The 24,388-nt window shown below is 46.7% G+C and overlaps 2 protein-coding genes across 2 annotated transcripts; one reads left to right on the plus strand and one right to left on the minus strand.

Annotated features, from left to right (window-relative positions):
* Positions 1 to 1,261: 1,261 nt before the first annotated feature.
* Positions 1,262 to 15,205, plus strand: SMYD1 (SET and MYND domain containing 1; the record flags this gene model as incomplete). Its single annotated transcript, XM_010019880.1, has 7 exons — positions 1,262 to 1,392; positions 3,212 to 3,250; positions 6,097 to 6,289; positions 10,227 to 10,319; positions 11,475 to 11,638; positions 13,102 to 13,270; positions 14,752 to 15,205. Coding segments are annotated over 7 exons (948 nt in total), but the record flags the coding sequence as incomplete, so codon positions are not given.
* Positions 15,206 to 17,533: 2,328 nt separating this feature from the next.
* FABP1 (fatty acid binding protein 1, liver) lies at positions 17,534 to 21,672 on the minus strand. Its single transcript, XM_010019878.1, has 4 exons — positions 21,606 to 21,672; positions 20,008 to 20,180; positions 18,127 to 18,219; positions 17,534 to 17,584 (listed from the first exon to the last, which is right to left on the minus strand). The coding sequence occupies exons 1-4, from the start codon at positions 21,670 to 21,672 to the stop codon at positions 17,534 to 17,536; spliced, it is 384 nt and encodes a 127-aa protein (XP_010018180.1).
* Positions 21,673 to 24,388: the final 2,716 nt, after the last annotated feature.

Consider the following 24,388-nt stretch of genomic DNA (forward strand, 5'->3'; position numbering starts at 1 on the left):
ATTGATGTCTATTGTAGATTGTGTGCATTTGTTTTTTACATGCATATTGTAAATGCATACTTTTTATATATATACTAAAAACAGGTAAAACATACTAAATATATTTAATAATATCCATTATTAACTTCTTAACTACAAACTTTTGTCCTCAGTGTAGCAGAGAGGGAAATTCCCAGAAGCCAGTTCAGGCTGAGCTGCTCTGGTACAAGTTGGTGTATCCTGGGCTGCACTAACCCATCAGCTAGCAGCACTACCAAAAGGACCAGGGTGAGCTGAGACAAGACACATGCTCTGCTGGCACCTCTGCTGATGGCTGATGTGATGGAGAAGTTGGATTTGCACAGGGAGGGGACACTGCATCCTTTGGTATCCACCCTGCAGAGAAAACACCTCCCTGCAGTCCAATGGGCAGAGGAAGATCTATCTGCTAGTGATGGGCACAGCTTGCCCGTGCAGAAGTAAGGAAGTACAGATGAAGTACAGAATCAGTTAAGAAAGGAAATAAAACTATTAACAGAGTAAAATAATTAGCAGCCAAGTTAATTATTTGCTTTAATTATACCCTATTAAATCCTATCACATTTTGCCTTTGCAAATACTTCCTTTGTAGTGCCTGTGACTAAAACCTGTTCCATTCATATATGGTAGTAATGCACTGTACAGAAAAGTGTACTAATTCATTCTCGGTATAAATGTCATGCAAAAGTAGTCATTCTGAAAATGATCTGGGACTCAAACAGTAGTAGTTGGTTTTTATAAGCTCTGTGGGCAACACAGCAAACATGACCAGGTTGAATGCAGCTCACACGGTTAATTTCTAACTGATACCTGTTTTAATAAGCATGAACTTTGCTTTCTGCCAGGACTCTGCTTGAATGGCCTCGAATTCATTTTCCTGTGACCTTTCTCTGCATTATTGGCAGGAAGTGAATCTAAGGCAACCAGTGCATGGTCAGCCCCAAGTTATCTTAGACATCCCAAATGAATATTAACAGCAAATATTCAGCAACATTTACTCAGCTCTGCTCTGGGTTGGTCCATCTGTGTGACTCCTGTGTTGCTTCTATTCTGATGTTTTATCCCAACTAAAGATGTCGTTTCTACAACTACCTTCTGCAATGATCTTGTAGGCACTCCTTTCTCCTTGAAGTTTGGAGATGGAATGCTGGAGATATACCTCTTCTAAAGCATCAGTGAGAACTGAGAAATCCTGAAGCTTTCTCTCCTTTAATGCTTCTTCCTTCCTATGTTCTGGGGCTAGATCAACTGCAACGGCTTTACCCTCAGTGACCAAAGAGGACTGCAGGCTGTTGGAGTGGGAATCTTCCCCAACCTCTGCCAGGTCAACCATGACTGCTGGCCCAACTGTACTGTCATCTTCAACAATGGCAAGTGAGTGGATTTCTTTCCTCAGGCACAGTGAGGATGCATCCTAACAGGCAACTCAGCAGACTCTGCTAACTCCACAGTGTCATCCCATTCTTGTTTCCTTCTCTAGCTCAGGAAAAGATATATCAGGAGTTTATTTTTAAAGAGGAACTGTTTTCTCTCTCATTATTATCCAATGCACTAAACAAATACACAAGATTTGACCCCAAATCCAGTGAACTGGATTTTTCCCTGGTTTCTGTGAGGTTTGAAACCAGACTTGCAATAGGCACATAAAGTACTAAGTAGCTGCCTAGATTACCCCTTATATTAAAGCTTTATTTAAGGAACAATTATGATTAATAAATTACTAAAGATAATATCAGGTCCACAGTCCAAGTTTTTCATAACCGAAGCTTGCAATCAGCTGTGTATCACTATCTGCTGATGTGTTTATAACACAATTCCTAACACAACCTTCATCTTTGTGAGTGTTCCATCTCTGTTAATCACTGATTAACTCTTTAGCAAGGGGATCTTAATGACAATTGGGACTGGTTTTCTCAAACCAAGTCACGTGCGAGTGCAAGATGCCCGAAGCCGCTGGGCATTCCGCATTCCCACCCAAGTGTTGTAAGAAAACTTCTGTGGGATATATGAGATGGAAAGAGATTAAGTGGGAAATGCAGGAATGTTTCAACAGAGCTGGGAGTGGAGGCTGCTGCTCTCAGAGCTTGGGGCAGCCCATAGGATGGATGTTCTGCCCTTCCCAGTCTCCAAGACATAATGGGTATAAACTGCACCTGATCCATCAAGTTGCATCACGAGTAAGACATTGACTGTGTGTCAAAAGCTGCACAACCACAGTATTTCATCCAGATTTTCCACTAAGGATGTGGAAACAACTGTTCAGCAAACCTTAGAGCTCTAAGTTAACCCCCCAGCCTCCCCTTCTTGAACTAACACATTGCTTGTGCACTCCAGTTGTTGTTGCTGCTGGTTTTACCTGATAAAACTACACAAGCGTTTATCAAGCAGCTGATAAACGAGCAAAGCAAAAACAAAACTGCATTAGGATGACTTATCTTGGGAAACAGGGTCTGATCCAAAGTTAGGTTGGAGTCTGTGCTCTGGTAGCCAATTACCCTGGATCAGATCCATAGTGGGATGATGGAAAGCCTCTCCACCCAGCCTGGGAAGTGGAGGAGGAACTAGCAGTGATAAGTCTGAATTTCTGGGTGGTAAGTAGAGGAATGGCATTTTGTTTGCCTGGCAGCTTGTCGAAGCTCCCACATGTATCCTGTTACTGACTTTAAACTGGACCATCTGGTTATTGGCAAAGTGAATTATGAAGGTTTCTTACCTTCCTGTGCAAGCCTGATGATAAGCCCCTGTTGTATCTATCAAGGCACAATACTGGACTTGAGGACCCACTAAACTCATCACACAGAGCATAGTCCTTGCTGCTGCTATCCCAGGCTGATTTCCATTTCAAGCTGTGTCTTAGAGAGCATGACTGCCAATGTCAGTGGAGACACTTCTGTGCAGAACTAGCCCCCTTGTGCCTGCCAAACCTCAGAAGTGGGTTTTGAACATTCCCTGGCCAAGGCCCCTCCTAAAATCACAGCATGGGACAATTCTCCACCAAATCCTTTATGGACCAGTGATGGGCAATTCAGTGATAGCATAGCAGAAGTGAAGCTCTCATGCAATGAAGCATGAACCAAGCACAGGAAAGCCCTTGTCTCCTGTCAGGATGATGTCCTGATGCCCTACACTGTGTACCCATATTTCTGTTGTACTTGCACCTGTGTAAATTGCAGATGTTTGTTTTGTCTTTCAGTCATGAGGCTGTAAGATCAATGTTCCACACACAGATGAGGTGGGTCGGTCTCGAAAGCATCATCCTCTCCCTTTGCCCTGTACCCCTCATGTCCTGTGTTTAATGGAAAAGCTGCAAACAGCCCGAGGGGATTCACTTCTCCCCTGTGTAAAGCCCCACTAAACCCAAACCTCACTTAACTCTGCATTTTGTAGTACATTAAAACAGTAGTGGTAATACTGTGATTGTCTCTCCTATGGTGAATTCCCTATCTGCCTTCCCACCCTCTCCCTTGGCTTCCTCCCTGTCAGTATTTCCCCTCTCCACTTCTCATTTCTCCTCCCCTGACTACGGCAAGAGCGTGAAAGTCAGAACAAGGTCTTGCTAATCTTGTACAGCCCAAAATAAACCCTTGCGTGTTAGAGGATGAGAAATGGTTGCATTACTGACATACTAAATAGTCCACGTTTCTTCTGCAACAAACGGTGCCTGTTGAATACTTTGCCTACAGTAGCAGTACTGTGAGATGTAGGTTTCATCCTCTTTTATCATAATACCTGATTAATGTTTTACCTTTTAATGATGCCACTGTTACCTGATCCAAACCAAAGAAATAACAAAAATATATGTAAAGAAAGAAAAGTTCTCTGCTTAGCTCACTGCATGTGGTATATTTTAGTTAGCCCTGTTAAAGGGACACTGTTGTCTTTAAATACTAGTTTCAAGCAAACACACAATTCCTCAGATAAGACATTAAATGCTTTACAAGTGCTCTTCTTCACCACTGACACCTTCTTGGTGCACTATAGATAGGATAAAAAGGGGCAAATGAGTTTCAGTTCTGATTAGAGTTGCTATTTTGAGGCAATTTGTGTTTTGAGCTATCAGGCACACTATGTCTGTGTGTGTGCTTTCAAGGTCCTTAGTACTTGAGGAAGGCACTGGGGAAAGAGCACAGGATGAGCTTGGTGGGGTGCTCTTGGCTGACAGTGTCTCTTTAACTATAGCATTTAAAATATGCCATGTGTTTCCAGGCTTATCCCAAACGCTACCAAACTCCTCCACACAAGGGGGGGGGCCTGCTTAAAATATACCTACCGTGCTTAGGCTATCAGGGGCATCATAAAAGTCAGAGGCTTGATTCTGCTTCTCTGGTTGCATGACTCACTTTAACGAGGATCCCGTCGAGTGTGAACAGGAATGTGTGTATGTGTCAACCTTTCTGATGGGAATTGCTCTTTTCCATGCACTTTCTCCTGGAGCAGGAGGTTACATCGTTCTCCAGCTGTCATCTTCCTGTGGTTGCGACATAACTAAGAGCTGCTCTTCGTGACGATGGCATGTTTAGTGATAAGTTTTGGATGAAATATACTGTTGCTATGATCTAACACCCAAAGAAGGTTAAGACCAGCCTCAGAGAGTAGTTTTCACAGCAGCTTTAGCACAGCCAAAGAGCTCAGAGCTACACCCTTGGAGAGCTTGTAATGGGAATTACAAGGGAATGAAACAGGAATTACAATCCCTTTGTAGAAATACGATCACACAGAGAAAGTCATGTCCTTCCAAAAAGACTTAGTTAGCAAAGGTGAGACCTTTGAGTCCTATGCCTTCTGTGAGACCTTCATTGGATCCCATCTAAAGCACCCTGTGTTCAGATGGGAGCCAGTAGGTCCCCCCAGGTCCATCTCATAGCAGGCATGTATATCAGACACGCTGCTGAGCTCAGCGGGAGGATGATCAAGTCATGCTACCCACAGTGAGGGAGTCCCAGGACTGGGATGGACCTCATGGTAGGGTGGGAGATCAGACCATGAGACTGCCTTCATTTTGATAACCTGTAAGTACTCCTACCTGCAAAAATATGTGTAACCAACTAATGGGTCTGAGCAGAGAGCCCAAGATCACTGGTCTCAAGCGCAGTGAATTATCTCTAACCATGGGTAGAGTCACTAGTAGATGGGGGAGTAGATGGATACAGAAGCACCACCTCACAGTTGGTATTTGTTGACATTTTTTCCCATTCTAGCCAAGTTCTTCATTCAATTGAGCCTGTCCAGCCCCTGCAACTGAGAGATGGCCCAGAGTAACTGGGAGATTTAGCCCATATTTTGGAACAGCAGGGAATAGTTTTAAGTGTCCACATTATTTAAGACCTTCACAGGGAATTACATGAGGGAAAGGTAGGTGCAAAGGTCTGGCTTTCTAAAAGCCTGTCGTCAAGCGTTTCCCATGGATTTTGGCTTAGTGACAAAGACTGGTAATTGAGTTGTGGTTTATAGTAGCAATAGGCATCAGATCAAATGAACTACTAAAACCCAGACAATTTCCAGAGAATTATTTCCAAGCCTTTATGTGGAGATGCATGAACAGGGTGAGGGCATCTCTTACCCAGCACCTAGAGGGAATTTGTCTTAACTTTTTGGAGTGAAAATGATACTGAAGGCAGCTCAGCTTGGGATCTGGGAGTGTGGCCAGGGATGTGCGGGTAGCACACAAAGCAGTACTTAAAAAAAGACCCAAAGCCCAAACTCAGCATTTTACAAGGCTTGTTGGGGACTCCTGATCTGAGGGCTTTCTTCTGCAGATCTGCAGAAGTTTATGTCTGTGTTCAGCCCTCATCCAGATGAAGTAATGGACTGCAATCTGTTTATAGCTCAGATCCTTACATATCCCTGCCAGGGACTTGCAAAGGGGCAGGAGAAACTGGTGTGACTATGTTTTACTCTGTGTTCAGATAACCAAACTGCTGTCCATCTCTGCATTGTCTCCCTGAAGAGCTAAAGCACACCTCAGGGCAAGGGCACTCCTCTGCAAGGCTGGGGCAGGATTTGTCCCTGACGGCTCTATGGCTGCGCCTTTGCTTCTGCTGCTTCTCCCAGTCCACATGTCATCTCCTTTGCACTCAGGATCGAGCTGCGGGCACTAAGCAAGATTTCCCCAGGGGATGAGCTGTCTGTTTCCTATGTGGATTTCCTCAACGTGAGCGAGGAGCGGCGGAAGCAGCTCAAGAAGCAGTATTACTTCGACTGCGCCTGCGAGCACTGCAAGAAGCAGATCAAGGATGACTTGATGCTGGCGGTGAAGCAGGGGGAAAGCAAGGTATGTGTTGTCCTGCTGTGTCCAAACCCAGAGTTGGCTGTGTCTCTGTGTGTCACTGTGACCGTGGTTCCTCAGCCCAGGGACACTCAATAGGAAAGAGTCAGATGTTGGCAGAAGCCTGACTAGTGCCAGTGTAAAAAGTGAGAACAGAACTGAACCCCAATTGAGTACAACAATTCAAACCCACCATGCACAGCCAAGCCTGGAGACAAGAAGCTGTGTGGAGACCTCAGAGCATCCTTCCAGTATCTGAAGGGGGCCTATAAGGATGCTGGAGAGGGACTCTTCATCAGGGACTGTAGTGATAGGACAAGGGGTGATGGGTGTAAGCTTAAACAAGGTAAGTTCAGGTTAGATCTAAGGAAGAAGTTCTTTACTGTGAGGGTGCTGAGGCACTGGAACAGGCTGCCCACAGAAGTGGTAAATGCTCCATCCCTGGCAGTGTTCAAGGCCAGGTTGGACAGAGCCTTGGGTGACATGGTCTAGTGTGAGGTGTCCCTGCCCATGGCAGGGGATTGGATCTGGATGATCTTAAGATCCTTTACAACTCAAACCATTCTCTGATTCTATGATTCTATAATCCCTGTTATCAACATAAATGCAGTTTTTACTTTAAAAAAGCCCACAAAATTTGCCCTTGGCACTAACTTAAAAGTCCGTCAATGAGCAGAATGGTAAAACATTAAAAATCAGGTCTAGAGCTGAGAAACATGCTGGCATTTAGATTTCGGGGTGGTTTTTTTTAGGAACTAAAAAGGAATCAAAGCTTTGAACAGCAGAAAGGAAAATGTGTTGCATGGGATTCATGGTGGCAGGACTAACCAGTGCTGCTGAGGCTGTGTGGTTTGCAACACATGAACCATCACACTGGCTCCAGGAAGGTGGGAAGCCTCCAATTCCAGTCCCTCCTTGCAAAAGCCTGTCACAGGGACAGGCACCATCACTTGACATTTGTGCATGGTTACTGTGGGCAGCCTGTGAAGAATTGACATGTTCGACTGCTCATTTTTAAGTAAGTTGTGTTTTCCTGGGAGGTCTCACAAGTCACGGGGTGGGAGGCTGTAAGGCTGTGTCTTGCTGGTGGCAGTGGGATGTGTTGCTTGGCCAGCAGTTCCAGTCTATGAACATGCTGGTAGCTCTAAGTGTTTCTTTTTGGTTCCTCTTGGAACCATCCTTGGCCCAAGGATGTAATTGTGGATACTTTTTGGTCCCCTGTGGCAGTGTTAGCTTAGGAGGTCTCTGCTCCTGGAAGCTTTACAAAGTGTATAAGGGAAGGCAAAGCAAGGCAGGGTAATTTAGTGTATTATCAAGTCATTGATCTGCACAATTGAGCAGTCACAAAGTGAATCAGAGAGTACTGCTCAGGGGCTGATGTGCAGCAAGACCAAACAGCAAAGGTGGGATGAGGAACCATCACCTCAGACCAGCACTGCCACCAGGAGAGGAGTACAAAAGCCTCAGGCTCAGCAGTTACCAGAAAGCCAAGCTCAGTCCTGTGACCCTTCTTGCATATAGGTGGCAGCCAGGAAAGGGTGGATATTGCGGAGTCTCTCCTTGAGAATGGTTTGGAGAAACAGGATCAAGCTGGTATCAGGGAGTTCCCATAGGAGATAGAACATGGGACTCGAGGAGACCCTTTATTTGCTGGGTCAGGTTCTCATTTAGTGCAAAAGACCCTGCTATATAATCCCAATATCAAATTATCAAACCTCATTTTACAGCTAATCCTGACTACTGAGACGCCCCACTTGCAATGTAAAGCGGTTCTAGGCTCAGTGCTGGATGCAGAAGCATTTTTGACTTTCCATAGAAGTATTTTCAAACACCTCCTCCAGTGGATGCCAGAAAGAAATCCCGACTCTCACAGAACACTTGCTACCAAGCCCTGACTGAGCCATGAGATGCACCATCCTCTCTGTGTGAGCATTAGAGCTGCTCTGCAGCACACAGCAGGAAGACAGGCATTTTTGGGCGAATGTCCTCCACCATCTGAAGTGCTCATGCAGGAAAAGCCTGTAACTGTGCAAGGTGCATGATTCCAGCTGTTAAAAATACACTCCCTGCACACACAATGAGTATCCAGGCTGACCTCACCGGCAGAGCACGGCTGTGTCGCACTGTCTGAATCCAGGCTTGTGTGCCTGAGGGCAGCAACACTCACAGCTGCATGGAAACAATGCTATGAATACATGCAGGATTGACAGCTTACATCCTCAGCAGCTGCTCTGACATCTAGTCTTTCACCCCTTCCAAATACAATCATAGAATCAACCAGGTTGGAAAAGACCTTTAAGCTCATCCAGTCCAACCATTCCCAGCAGTGCCAAGACCACCACTAACCCGTGTCACTGAGGGCCTCGTCTACCCGGGGTGTGAACACGCAGGGACGGTGACTCCAGCACTGCCCTGGGCAGCCTGTTCCAATGCCTGAGCACCCTCTGGGGAAGGAATTGTTCCTCAGCTCCATCTAAACATCCCCTGGTGCAGCTTGAGGCCGTTTCCTCTTATCCTGTCACTTGTTACTTGGGAGAAAGTTCCCCTTGGTTATAATGGCAACAGACTTAGGGATCTAGTAAATGCAATAAGATGTTTATTAGACAAAGCCACTGTGGAAGTGCTGTTTACAGTGCCTATTCTGGGAGTCTTTACTCACACAGTATAACCATGTGATTTGCACTGATGTTAGCATTGCCTTTGAATGGGCTCCGTGCTCTAGGACACCGTGTGTGCTGCTCAAACAGCTGCCAAAATCTGGTTAGCTATGACAGCTTCAGTCTAATAATATAGAATAATACATCATACCACAGACACATTGTCTGTTCTTATCTCAACCATGGGAGTTACATTCTTGGCTTAAACCACAACACATATGTACCCATAAATAGATGGGGGGTATATGGCTCTGAAAAGCTACTGGTTTTCCTTTCATGCTAAACTTCCAAGAGGTTATCCCAGCTTGCTGAATTTCAAAGATTCCTCAAAAATCTGATTGACCACATGTGGAAAAAAGGCAATAGGACAGTCCTATGGTCCTGGCTGCAAATCTCTGCATCCTCTGTTGCAATGTTGGGTCTCTGCTTTTGATGTGCACCCAAGGGTCCTTCTTGGCTGCTGGGCACATAGGCATGCTCTGGTTCTATTGCATGTCTCCACACCAGGCTCTTCCTGCAAGCTCCTGGAGTCAGTCCTGGGCTGATTTCAGGTTTCCTATTAACAAAAAAGAAGGTTATGATAGCTAGAGTAGTCTGAAAATGCAAGTTTGAAAGTTTTGGAGAAGAGGAAGATGAATGATGGTTCTGGGTATCATAATCTTACATTTCAGCATTGAATGAAGGCAGCTGATGATGAGCTGGTTAGTGTTTTGCCAGGCATGCCTAGATGTGCACCGTGTCTTCAAATACACAGTAAGGTGTGTGGCAAGACACATTTCGCTCTCAGGGTGCAGCTGAAATCTTAGGTCAACCTTCTCATGGTGTTTAGACCTAAAGACAGTATTTCTCAAAGTGGGTAAAATTTAGTTATCTTTCCTATCCTTTTTCCACCCATCTTTCATTCAAGACCCTCATTTCTCCAAGGCAGCTGCACTAGGAGCACCTCATACACACCAACTGGTGGCTTTCACAGCCTCTTTGGCATCTTGAGAGACACCACAGGTCCAAGGTCCATTCTGTCCCTTTTCCGAGGGAGAGAAGTGGGGAGAAGGGTTGAGGAACCCACTTATGCATGTCAGATGTGCAGGACCATTTCAGCTTTGTCTTGGAGGGGTCTGAGAGGCACCCTGGTATATACAACCAGTGATAAGAAGGTGATAGGGGAAGCATCCCACTGAGCTGCATTGGGTTCCCAGACTGTGGACTAAGCATCCCTTCAATCAGGGTATTTTGACACGTGTCAGGCAGTGCATTTTCCTCACTGGTTTTCCTGACGTTATCCCCAGCCCTCTGCAGAGATGGTGAAGGAGGTGATCCAGTTCTCCAAGGACACGCTGGAGAAGATCAACAAGGCGCGCATGGAGGGACTGTACCACGAGGTGAGTCCTGGTGCTTTTGCTCTCTTGCTGTTCATGCACTGCCAGGGAAAGCAGGTCTTGTGTCTCTCTATGTCAATGATTTAAGGATGAAACAACCCCCCACTGCTGTAAAATGAACATCCCCATGTGCTTCCTGCCCTCTTGTCAGCTCAAATTGCAGAAGCTGATGCTGCTTCTGCCCTATGCAAAGTCCAACCGTGTCTGAGACAACATCCCAGGCTGGTTGATTTATATTGTAGTGATGATGCAAGGAGATTCAGGTGACTTCCATCACCTGCAATTGACACAGGTGTTAAATCAAGGGCCTTCTAGGCAAAAACCATGAGTTACAGGGCGTGTGTAATGAGTCAGCTCTGTCAGGTACAGAGAACAGGACAGTCAGGAGACTTTGCACATCAAACTGTAGACTGTTTGCCTCTCGATCTCCTCTTCACCTCCTGGCTCCTGTATCTTGCTCATTTATGGGTGCTGAGGATAGGGTGTGGGAGACCCACATCCAAACCAGAGCACAATCACAAGGGCAAAGGGTGAGAAAACTCAAGTCACTTTGTCCTTTCTCCCTCTTCTGCTGACCCAGGAAATATTTAATTGTTCTCTTCAGACCATAACAGCTTGAGGAAAATCTCCAGGTTGACCTCAGCATCTGGGTTTGAACTTGCTTTGGGAAAAGGCTGAAGTCCCCCAGGGCAGAAATCTGGACATTGGGTCATGGCTAGGTGCAGACGTGACAAGCTGAGCAGACAGGCAGGTGATGGTGCAGCTCCGTGTCTCCAGCCTCATGGAGTCATTCAGAGCATTCATTGCTCTGAATGTAAGAGGTTGGGTGGGTGGTGTTGGGGTATAAGAGTCCTGTAGGCACTCAGTATCTGACAAAACATAACCTCCTGGGGTCCTTCTTCTCCTGAGCAGTTGACATCACTTCTTCCTCACTAGTTTTATGAATGTAACCCTGACAGGGAAAGCTGAGCATAAATCACTTTGCTAGGCTGATGTTTCAACAAACCAAAACATATCCTATCTTCCCAACCTCTGCAGAGGCTGACTTGGCCTCTAGGAGTGGTATGGACCATGCAACCCACAGGGCTTTGGTGTGGTAGCTTCAGGGTTGAAGCTGCTCCGATTTGCCCTTCTTCTCCCTCCTTCCTCTGGGTGCAGGTTGTGAAGATGTGCCGTGAGTGCCTGAAGAAACAGGAGCCTGTGCTGGGGGACACGAACATCTACCTCCTGAGGATCCTCAGCATTGCCTCCGAGGTGCTCTCCTACCTCCAGATGTTTGAGGAAGCAGCTGACTATGCCAAGAAGATGGTGGATGGCTACATGTATGTCTGTGCCCTATTTCTGGCAGCCCTCTGTGGTTACACAACGTTAGGCAGTGAGTTATAAGAATGATTTTCTTAGCCTGCTCCCATCAGGGCAACAGTTCTGGCATTCAGGCTGGGACCCGATTATATCACCACATAGAGGAGGACCCCTTCTTAAATGCATAAGAGCTCCGAAACACCTTGATTCACTGAACTATAACTGGTAAATGGTTTGGGTACATCTTCTGTTTTGTCTCAGAAGCACCTCAGGGCTGCCCTGGTAGCAAGTCACAGAGCCTGGGTGCAGGACAGAGGTTGCCACTGCAGGGGATGGTCTGTTCCCCTGCGTCTTGCAGGAAGGAGAAGTTGCAGACAAAAGAGAAACTGTGAAATGCCTGTCACTCAAAATATCCCTTCACTCTTGAATAACACATGGATTTTGGCTTGGCTCATTAGTATACACAAGTCCTGTGGTAAAAGCTCAGTGAGAATAAAGAAATTCAGGCTTAGTTTGCATAGATCCAGGGCACACCTTCCAATAATAATTATGTGCTTTATTATTACTGAGGTTTTAGTACAGGACTGATGGAAACCATAGACAAAGAGAGGAAAGTCCATTTCATCATCTCATTCACCCTCTTGCTGAAAGCATCTCATACCCATTACTTGTCTTTTTGGTCAGTTCTACCCCAAAAGGCCTGTGATATTTTGTTCTTTTTCAGAGGGGTGACAGAGTCACCTCCCTGGCTTTCAGGCCTGACAAGCCACATCATGTCCCAGCCCTGGCACTAAGCTAATTGAATGGCAGAGGAAATTGCTTCGCTCCCAGTTCCCTTCCTTGCTTTAAGAGCTGCCAGTTCAATATGCCAAATAAGCCCTTGAAGGCAGGTTTTCAGGTAAGTCCAAGCAGCTTCTGACTCTGCCTTGGCTGCTAAAATTGGATGTAGAGGGCAGGTTTCATTTTTCCCACCTCAGCTATTGCCCACAGGGGAGTGATCTGGCAGTCCCCAGAGGCAGAGGTGCATCTCCAGGGCATGAGATGAGCATTTCTGTAGGTTTGGATCCACTTGTTTCTCTCCTCACTTTGAATGAGAAGCTGGTGGCTGTTGCATTATCAGTTTAGGCTCTTCATTGAGTGACTGAAGTTGAGCTGATGCCGTTTGGGCTGTAGGGTCAGATTTGGATTTTGTTTCTGCCAAAATAATGCGGAACGACAGAGCTTGGCATTCTCCAGCCCAGGTCCCAACTTCCCTGTTTGCAGGTTGTTCATCCTCTTTTCACAACTCGTGTCCTCATATAACTCGTGTCCTCATATAACTCACGCCTGTTCCTTTCTAAGCAGGGCTGCCCATTTCAGTGGCACCAAATGCAATGGGCTTTTCACTTGGGTAAACAGTCAGCTCCCTGACAAACGTATGTCACTGAGGAACATTTGGGAACCTGGATCTTTCCTGAACTCAAATTACTCAATGTTTTTCCAGGAAGATATACCATCCCAACAACGCACAGCTGGGGATGGCTGTGATGCGGGCAGGAGTCACTCACTGGCATGCTGGCCTCATTGAGGCTGGGCATGGCTTGATCTGTAAAGCCTATGCCATTCTCCTGATAACCCATGGACCTTCCCACCCAATTACCAAAGACCTGGAGGTAGGTGTCATCTCTGTGTTGTCTCTGCTGTCTGTCTGGGCAAAATTACACTCAAGCTGTAGGAACAACCCATCCATAAGAGCTGAGAGATGTATCAATACTGGCTGCTTCTTACTAGTGCTGTGGTTTCCTCTAGATTGTGTCTCAGTCTGATGGGAAATGTGTGTCTGTTTTCACCCCTGAAAAATAGCTTTAATGCTGCACCAGGACATACATTACAAACGACCACTGAGCCCCTGAATCTCCTTTGAAACTGCTGTGCCCAAGGACAGAGCCTCCCATTCTTCAAACAGCCTGATTTCATTGCTCTGAGATGGATGACATTGCAATCTGACTATACCAAAGTACTTATGGTAGAGGTTCTTTATCAGTGATTTTCTTTATCAGTCTCCATTCTTCTTTATTTATCACTCCCCAGTCCTTGTAAGCTGCAATGTGTTTTTCCCTCAAATGACTGCTAAGTGCATTTCCTAGCTGAGGTCAAGAGCTGCAGATCCCAGGGAATTGCATCTGCTCAGATACGATGAACTATTTGCAATTGCAGCTGGGAATCTATCATTTCTTCAGTCTTTAACTCACTTAATGTGACCTGTTCGCTCTACAGCTTTCTCTTTTATTAGCCAAAAAATTGCACAATACCAAATGAAATCCTTTATTGGTGTCCTAGTCACCATTATAGCAGAGTTATAACCTTTGTTAGTGCAATTCTATATCACCAGAAAAATGAGTACCTAGTACCTAAAGCTAACCTGTCTGTTGACTGTTTCTCTACGTATAGCAGAGGGTGAGACAGCAGCATCTCCATTTCTATATTTCCCTTCCCACCTATTTTAGAAGGAAGATAGTGGATACATGGCATATGCTTATGTCTGTGCTTCTAAAGCAAGGGTTGAATAAACTGAATATACAGACAGGCATAAAAAGATTTCCTAAAATCCCTTCTGAGCATCTGCTATAATGCAGCACTAGGAATGACTTTGCTCATGGTGAATCCTGGGGTGCAGGGGGTGCAACTGTGTTGTGTTTGAAGAGGGGCTGAGCATCTCCCTCATTCTCCCCTGTCTCCTCCCACATGAGGTGCCCTCTACTCCAGTGCTGGATCACATCAAGGGTCAGCCTCAGGGTGTGGATGGGAAGCACACTCACTCCTTGGCTCTGCACAGCATCACCTCTAGGTCCTGCACCAGGTTTGGGAGCATGAGGCTTCCCAGCAGCCTGTGGAAGAGCTGGGTGCAGGTACCTTCACAATACACAGGCAACGAGGTTGGAGAATGGAACTGGGCATCTGTGTCCGTTCAGCTTTGGTGGGACACCTAGAGTAAGGTGCATCAGTCATTACATGGCCTATGACATAGAATCACAGAATGGTTTGGGTTGGAAAGGATCATCTAGTTCCAGCCCCCCTGGATGGTTCCCATTTTTAGGCAGTGTGTTATTCAGTTGCTTTGAGATCTCCTGCATCATTGTGCTGTGTCCCTCAGGTCATGCGTGTCCAGACGGAGATGGAGCTGCGCATGTTCCAGCAGAACGAGTTCATGTACTACAAGATGAGGGAAGCTGCCCTCAAAAACCAAAAGATTCAAGTCATGCCTGAACCCAGCAATGAGACCTCACCAGGCCTCTTCCACAAGAAGGAATAAACCCCGAGCTTGACACAGATTCATTCCTGTGGCGTAACATCACCTGTGGCACCTCCGCTCATTGGGAATGTGATATGTGATATATCCATAAGGATCATTCCCAGTGGCACTAATCTGACAGCATGGGCTGCTGGGGGAGAGTCCTGAAACGTGTTCTGAAGGCTCAAAGCAGAAGAGGTCTTGACAGAAACAACATCGTTTTTTTACCACTAGCATTAAAAACCAAAGCAAACCCGCCTGTTATAGAATTATTTACATTCTTATTGGAGGCCTGTTTCTCTCTGCACAACTCCTGGTCTTGAAATCATTGGTTACATTTTAATGAGTTCTTTCCTACATGGTTTTTGGTTTTTTTTTTTCATCACTTCTCTGTGGTAACAGAATTTCTTTCCAGTGATGTCCATGGGTGGTTGCCCGAGCAATGGTAAACGTGGGAAGCTGGTTCCAAAATGTCTTGTATGCCTGTGGGCATTGAATGGGAATTGAGTAAGACCCACAGATGGTGTTTTGTGTAAAGTGGTGCTTTTCTGATGGAAAAACTGCTGAAAAACCCATCTATAGTTGATGCCGGTGCCACATCAAACTGTGGGCACTTTGTAAGTGTGACTAAGTGGAATTCCTGCATCAGGATAAATTAATAAGGGTAAATGAGTCTCCTTAGTTAAAAACCAGAACATATCTGCACTGATGGCAGCAGATGGGCAGGGGATGACTCTGTGCCAGAAGCCACTTGCACTGGTGTGGGGCACTGGCTGTGTGCATTGCTCTAACTGAAGAAGCAGTGAGCAGGGGACACCAATGCCTTCCAGTGCTGCCTTTCAGCTTAGACAGGTGTTTGATACATTTTGCACTGAGCAAAATATGGATAGTCCATGGATCTGCTGCCAGTGGGCAGCCAGTGGAGCTAAGGAACAGTCTAAAGGCAATGGCTGGATTTCTAGATATAAAAGGTCTTTGCTCTCTGCCTGTCTATCTCAAAATCCAACTGGTTTGCTCCACATTCAGTGGCAGCCAAGAGATGGGAAGAGATGTTCAAGAATCCCCTACCTGTTCCTCAGCAGAACAGCAAGAAAACAAGCCCAGGGCTTTTCCTTTTTGAAATGTCTCAGTGATTTTGCTGATGTTTGTCCAGATCTAAGATGAGTTGACTGGAGACCAACATCTGATTTTTAGGTGCTACTGAGCTGAGCCCTTCTATTTGTCCGTGGGGTGCCCATCTGATGTCCTGTGTGACAATCCATATTGCTTCAGTTCTCAGCATTAGGATCAACCATAGAATCCCAGACTGGTTTGGGTTGGAAGGGACCTTAAAGCTCATCCAGTTCCATGCCCTGCAACGGGCAGACACCTTCCACTAGAGCAGGTTGCTCCAAGCCCCTGTGTCCAACCTAGCCTTGAACACTGCCAGGGATGGGGCAGCCACAGCTTCTCTGGGCACCCTGTGCCAGCGCCTCAGCACCCTCACAGGGAAGAGCTTATGCCCAAGAACTCATCTCAGTCTCCTCTCTGGCAGGTTAAAGCCATTCCCCATTGTCCTATATTGGCCTGTAGCACAAAGACTGAGGAGGTAGGAGTCATGGGAGAGATACACGTGAGGATAAATTGGTCCTTTAGTGGCATGTGTTAAGTTTGCAGGTGGAGGTGAGGAAGTGCTTGGGTTTTCCTAGCATCCTGATCAGCTTTGAGCAGTTCTAAGAACATATTCCTAGCTTGGTGTATCACAACAGTCATACATCCATTTTCCAGTTACAATTCCTAGTTATCTTCCAAGCACAGGGCTTGGAAAAAGCAGCTAAGAGGAAAGAGCTTCCTCTCCTGTGTGCATCAGAAAACTACATCTCCATCCAACCTGCAGCACCAAGCAAGAGCGTAGGGGTGACTTTGGTGCTCCTCTGTGTCTACTTTGTGAACAACCATTGTCCATCTCCCACCAGGAGAAAAAACCTGTATTTCCCCCTGGAAGAACTGTTAAATTCTAGTTCAACCCAATTTATCAGTCACGGTTTGGGGTGAGACACACATTGGACACCTGAACACTGTCTAGTGAGAAGGGATGTGGGGGAGATGGGGATGGAGTGGCCAGAGCCTGTAGGACTGGATCCTGTTGCAGAGGTGTGAGGATGAAGATGGTGGTTTGGACACCCAAACTGCCTCCATGCTTGTTGCTTTCCCAAGGCACCTTTCCAGGCAGGACCACTAACATTACTTTGAGCCCACCTAAACCAACCCATCCTTTGGCCCTGCCAGTCACCTTGTGGTCACTTTGTCCATGTTAGTAAGGAAAGGGAACAGAGCACTTTCCCTTCCCAGTGCTCCTCCATCCACCCAGATAGGGCAGCTTTGGATGCATGACCCTTTGGGACATCTCCAGCAGGATGCTGGCACCAGGAAGGGGCTGGACCACATCTCAGAGGGTCGCTTTGCCAAGCTCCATTCACCACCACCAGCACAGCCTTGGCTCAGCCCGTTGCCTGATTTCTACCAGGACTTGTGTGAGTTTTGGAGTGTTGCATCTCTTTATAGCAACAGCGAAGAGGCTGATGATAATGAAAAGGCCTTTAATACAAATTTTATTTTAATGGACACATTTTACACAGTAAAACGATTGGTGTGTGCAGGGTTTCTAGATTCTCTTGCTGATCCTCTTGTAGGTGATGTCTCCAGTGGTCATAGTCTGAAAAACAAATGGAGAGTGTCAGCTCTTCATAGAATATCTCAACTTGGAACCAACCCGTAAGGATCATCATGGTGCTTGGCTCCATACTCTGCTTGGAAAAGATCTGGTCTTGCAAATCAAACCAGGACTGCTCCCCAGGCTATCTCCTATAAACTGCATTATTAAAACTTTGGATTTTTCATGAGTACCCCAAAACAAGCAGGGATAATCTGGATAATCCCTCAACTGGTGCACCTCTTCTTTAAAAGTGGCAGGCCCAGACACATACCTCTGCCTCTGGGTTGTTGAGAATGTGCCCTCATTACATGAAGCTTTGACCAGCAATGCCTTCTGGTGTGCTAAAGAGTACTTTTTGTATCAGACTACAATGAAAAACAGCCTTCAGTGGCCAACTGATCACTTTGGCTGCAGAGCCTGAGTGCTCATCCCCAGCACCTCCCTAAGATCCCCACCATCCCTACAGGCATTCTAGGGCTAGACCACTAAAGGCAGCTGTATGCACCATTACTTCAGCCATTGTTCTTCTCTTCTACACTTACATGGGTGATGGTGTCTCCGTTGAGTTCAGTGACAGATTTGATCCCTTTCAGGTTTGTAATCAGTCTGTTGTTACCCTCCATCTGAACAACAGTCTGGTAAAAGGAGACAAAGGTATTCATGTTATTGCTGGAGACCATCTCAACCCCAGCATTTTGTCCTTCTCCTTCTGCACTGAGCTGCCACCATCCCCTTGCAAGCTGTTTAGAGAAAGCTGCTCCCTGGTCATTTTGGCTTTCCTGAGAGGAGGAGGAGAGAGGGTTGTGCTGGTGGTGAATACAGCACAACAAGGGTGTGGATCTTTAATTTGAGATGTGGATTTGGCATTCTTTCCCCTTCACATTGAGACTCACTCATGCACTGTTATGTGCCAGAGCAGGGATCCTTGGCATCCCTTGACATCACACCAACACGTGAGTTTGGGGGGAGAGCAAGGAAGGCTCTTCAGCCTGCTAATGCTGGTACCTACGTGCAGCCCTGTTGCTCCTTGGGGCAGCTCCTCATGCAGCACCCAGACCAAGAGGAGCTGCATGCCTCCAAGGAGAGAACTGGGACATGGCATCTCCTCTCCATCACCCACCTATTGCAGCAACCTCCTTTGGGATGGGGTGACAGGGAGCAGTGTGACAGCATGAGGCTGGGGGGAGTCTTGATCAAGGTGGGAAACTTTAAGGAGCTTTTAGTGATTTACTCATGGCTGGAAAGCTCTCAGAGACAGGCACATCTGCTGGGTTTATGCACATCTAAAAGCACCAGCACTGGGGCAGCAATCACTGATCACTGGAATTCCTCAAATAAATAACCCAGCAAAACCATTTCTATTCCTCTGCCTGCCTGGCTATAAGGGTTGTTCACCTGCCCTTGAGCTGCTGATCTATGGACGGTCAAACTCTTCTAATAGCTGTTTCCCCCTAGTTTATGCACAAGGGATTTCAGTGATGCTGGAAATCATACAGCTCCCAGAGACCACTGGGGCATTTCCTTGGTGATCATCCCTTCTGATTCCATCTTTCCCTGCAATATCCTCTCCTCCTGAGGCAAAGGTGAGATGCAACTGTCTTGACATTTTAGGAACCATTGCTAACTAATGCCCAGCAATGGGAGATGGCCTCATTCCAAGGGTGATAACTCCTCACCTTGCCGAATCATCTGACCCAGTGTAAGCAGAAGCAGTGGAAAAGGCTAGCAGAGAAGCTAACAGCCACTGGGACTTCAAGGGAGAGATTTATTGGTTTATGACTTATTGGCTGACTTCCTGCCCTATATTTAAGTCAACAAAATGGAGGTGGGGGTATGTTTTGTGTTGCAACATGACAGAAAGTCAACTCTTTTCCACCCTGAATCTTAGAGACCTTTAGCTGTCAGAAAAAAATAGCCCAAAGCATCTTTACCCACCTTTTACAAATGGGATATTAAAACACTCTTCCAGTGTTTTCTGAACTGGAAATTCAAGTAGAAATTCAATATTTAGAAATGTAAGGCTTCATCTGCAGGAGTGCTGCTTGGGGAGCTTGCAATGTAAAAGCAAAGAGATGGGATGTTCAGAGTCTTGGCTCTGAGATTCCCAGGAAGGTGGCTCAGAAATGGGCTGTTATTTTCAGGACTGAATCCCTAAGAGACTTGCTGAGGACCTGCAGGGAGCAGGACAGGGGTGTCACATCTGCAGACATGGTTTCAGCAATTAGCCCCTTCCTGTCATATGAAATCATGTATGCAAACTGCGAGAGACAGAACCAGGCTGCAGAACTACCCAGGTCTTCTCCTTGTGTCAGCTTCAATGGTCACGTCATTCCCTTTGTTCAAGTACAGAGGGAATGGCTGGAAAGGGAATTTAATGTCCCTGCGCCCCTGCAGCCATGGCAGAGGAGGAGCTGATCACCCACCTTGATTTTCTCCCCTGACGGCATCTCCATCTCGCACTCCTCCCCAATGGTGAACTCGTGATGCAGCACTTTGGAGCCGGTTGTCACTGTGACCTTGAACTTCTTCCCATCCTGCACGATTTCTGAGGTGCCCTTGATATCCTTTCCCTTCTGGATCTGTTCATCGGGAAGCCCTGCCCAAGAACAGGAGACATTAGGTGGATCTTGCAGCCAGCAGTAGGCACATTGCTGCTGCTGGATCATAGAATAGTTTGGGTTGAAAAGGACATTAAGATCATCTAGTTCCAACCCCCTTGAATGAATGAATGAATGTGGCAGGATTTGGGGACCCACAGTTGGGCGGATTTCTATTTCAGTGTGGAAAAACCTTGCAATGATGATGGTTCCCAAAGGCCACATGGCCCTGAGCCTATTGGAGAAGAAGAATAACACATACTGTCATCCTGATGTGTGGGAACTAAGACATCTCCCTTGTCTCACCGACCTGGCTGGGAGCAAAACAGTCACCTCCCTGCCTAATCATCAGATAGAAAGAACCCTGATTTTCTTTCTTCCTCTGGCAAGCAGAGAAAACGGAATAAATAGAGGCAGGATGAGGGAACCAAGTGGGGTTTTATTCAGAGTCCCTCAGAACCAGTTCACTAAAGTCTTCTCCAAAAGCATAGTGTCTGATCTGACAGGTAGAGCCCCTCCATGCAGCACATAACTGTGCAGAAATAGTGCAAAGTGTCCTGAATCCCTGCAGGAATATGTACCCTGGCAGGGACACTGGTGGAAATGTAGTCAGCCACATTCATCATTAAGCATTTAAAGAACCCCAACTATTCTTATCCCTTCATCAATCTCTTCATCAAGGACCGTAGCAATTGGACAAGGGGTGATGGGTTCAAACTGAAACAGGGGAAGTTCAGGTTAGATCTAAGGAAGAAATTCTTTACTGTGAGGGTGCTGAGGCACTGAACAGGTTGCCCAGAGAAGTGGTGAATGCTCCATCCCTGGCAGTGTTCAAGGCCAGGTTGGACACAGGGGCTTGGAGCAACCTGTTCTAGTGGAAGGTGTCCCTGCCCATGGCAGGGGGGTTGGAAGTGGATGAGCTTCAAGGTCCCTTCCAACATTCAAACCATTCTGTGATTCTATGATTTTTCTGATGAATGGTGGAATCTGGTGCTTCACAGCATTGCCGAGCAGCAGCATGGGGGGGGCTGAGCGATGTCCTGCTCGCCTTCAAATACCAAAGCTTGATGGAGCAGATCTGCAGTCTCCCTGACCCCCCAAGGTCCTGCTGGGTTATCACACGTGTGCAGCACTCTGCTGTGACTGCAGAGCCTGCTAGGACCGTTTTCCTGCAAGCCATATATTTCACCCAGCATCCTTTGGCCTCCAGCCACCAGACAGGGAGATGCTTTCTCTTCTATCTCGAGACCACATCTCCATGCACATGCATTAAAGAACCCCAAACAACTGCAAGAAGACAGCCAGAAACAGGAGATCTAAGAGATGTTTTCAATCTATCTCCATCATCAGCACATCAGTTGGACCCCCAAATACCAGTGTGATCTGCAGAGGCAAAGCAGCACATAGCACATGCAGGCACTTACCTATGGCTTTCATAAAGGGCTCAAAGTTTTCCTGGGACTGGAGTTCATACTTTCCAGTGAAGCTCATGGTGGAAAGGCTCTCTGTGCTCCCAACACAAGCGATGGTGCTTTGCTGGTGAGCAGAGCTTTATTTTATAAGGTCCTTTTGCCTTAAAAGCTGGTCAGAGGTAAGATCATGTAATTGTTTTATGGCCATGTTCAAACATTAACATAAAACTGGGCAATGGTCAGTGATAAATCCTTGTACATTTTACGGACCTCAATTTACAACGTGGGGGCACGGAAAATCCCATGAGCCCATTTTATGGGGGCAGCAACGTGGCATCCATAAACAAATGGGAAATAAAGTGATCAAAGAGGTTGATTATCAGAGGAACAAACTAGATCATCTATCAGCTGGCAGCCTGCGAGCACACCTCTGGAAGAGGAGAAAGTGATGGAATATCATGGCTATGGCTCCAGGGGATGACCCGATGGGGTTTTTATTCACTGATGTGGCCACATTGGGTCTTTAGCATTGGCATGAAAAGTAGCGGCTCCACACTGGCTTGCTCAGTCCTTCACATGCCTCATAGTCCACTGTAACAGTGGGTTTTGGTGTAACCTAGATGTAGCTGTAGTCACAAAATCATCATTAGAATCATAGAATCATAGAATAGAATAGAATCACAGAATGGTTTGGGTTGGAAAGGACCTTAGGATCATATGGACATGCAAAACTTCTCAGCTTCCTCCTAATCACAGAGGAATCCGAATGCTCTACATCCCAAGGTGATGAATCAGAGAAATGCTGGTTGTGAGGGACCTCTGAAGGGCTCTGGTTCGACCTCTGAAGGGCTCTGGTTCAACCTCTGGCTCAAAGCAAGAGCATCACCAACACCAGGCCAGCTCAGCCATGGCTTTGGCTCAAAACCTACGCTCCCTCCTAATCACAGAGGAATCCGAATGCTCTACATCCCAAGGTGATGAATCAGAGAAATGCTGGTTGTGAGGGACCTCTGAAGGGCTCTGGTTCAACCTCTGTCTCAAAGCAAGAGCATCACCAACACCAGGCCAGCTCAGCCATGGCTTTGGCTCAAAACCTACCTCCTCTGCCTCTGTGGTACCCATCCTGCGACTGTACCCCCACCTCTTGAAGGAAATGCTCAACCCAAACCTCCCAAAGTGCAATCTGTGGCTGGAGCCTCATATTATAGCATCTCCCATGACCAAGAAAAGTTTGGCTCCATCATCTGTGTAGCCACGTGTGGAGCAGTTGCAGGTTGTTATCACCTTCCCTCAACCCTTCCCTGGGATTCCTGGTCCTGGCTCCCACTCTCCCTTAGTGTCTGCCAAGGCACTGGGAAACCACCCTCCTGCATGCACTGCTTCCTGACAACTGGGGTGTTAGAGTGGGGAACAGGATTTTGAGCCTCAGGGCTCCTGCAGCAAAACTTCTCTGCCTCCTCCAGTTTGAAGTAAAACTCCTGTTTAAGTTCTGAGCTATGAAAAGGACTTGTTTGTGTCTCTGGCAGTGTTCAAGGCCAGGCTGGATGGGGCTTAGAGCAACATGGTCTAGTAGAAGGTGTCCCTGCCTGTGTCTCCCCACGCATTATGAAGCCTTTGGTTTCACCCCAGTGCTTTTGGAAGCTGGGGCTGGGCTCTGTGCTAGAATGTTCTTAGTCCAAATGTGACAGGCTGCAAGCCAGGGCTTTCCAGCCATGGATTTCTCTAATGCAGGTCCAGCCGAACACCCCAAAACCTCTAGCCAGTTGTTTTAAGAGCTTGGTCGCATGCTTGCCAATCACAGATCCCCAGGTGGACTTCCCTGTGTCTCAACCCGTATTATTGCTTGGTTCATTCCTATTTCTGCTGTGCTTGTACCTGGGAACTTGGTTTGCTGCCCAGTTCTCACATCTTTGGTCAGATTACTTTTAACCTTGAGGAACAAAGGTTTCTGCAGCAGGCCACATGACTGCATTGCTTCGAAAAGTTGGATGGGATGGGGAAAGATGATGCTGAAGCTGCAATCTCTCTGTTCCTCTCGGTTTACACCACGTTTTCACTGTGCTGCATTACCAAGCCAGCACCCAGATGAAATCCAGCACCTTTCCCATTTTCTTTCTCCTTTTAAAATGGCCATGGCAGTCTCCTGGCTCCCTCCAAGCTGTAACTTCCAAGCCGTAGACATGCAAGCGCCAGTTCATGTTGGCTTAGATTAGATATTCTATTATCAGAGCCTTGATAACACTGCCGAAAGCGGCCACTTACACGGAGTGCTGCTGTTTGATAAAGCTTTCCATCAGTGCCGAAATTCAGCAGAGGAATCAGCCCTTGTCATCTGATTACAAAGGTCCAAAAAGGAGCAAAGGCTTTGTACTGCTTCTCCAAGTGGCAGTGGTTCCACTGATAGCATGAGACCTATCACTGCCATAGCTTTGCTTACCAGTGACCATGTAGGGAGCAGAGCCTGCAGAAGAGCTGGCCTTTGCTGTTGGAGTCTTGCCTTATAGCAGGAATAGAGCTGCTGGTTGTGCCACTCTCTTGCCTCAAACACATGCCCTATGGTGTTGTTGCCTCTCTCCAGACACATGGACACATGAACTCATGCACTGAGAGTGGTTGTGTTTTCCTTTCAGCTTGGCCTTTGGTGGGATGAGGCTGTTCTCCATCCCACCACCCAGCTTATGGAGCTGGAAATGGTGCTCATTGCTTATGGAGCTAGTTTGTGCCGGGGCAGGGAAAGAAAATGTTGGGAAAGAAATGGAGCCAATGTTCTTGAGTGAAGGGAGGTCTGGAAGAGC

The sequence above is a fragment of the Nestor notabilis genome, unplaced genomic scaffold (assembly GCF_000696875.1).
Source record: "Nestor notabilis isolate BGI_N333 unplaced genomic scaffold, ASM69687v1 scaffold5148, whole genome shotgun sequence".
In the NCBI taxonomy this organism is placed as follows: domain Eukaryota; kingdom Metazoa; phylum Chordata; class Aves; order Psittaciformes; family Psittacidae; genus Nestor; species Nestor notabilis.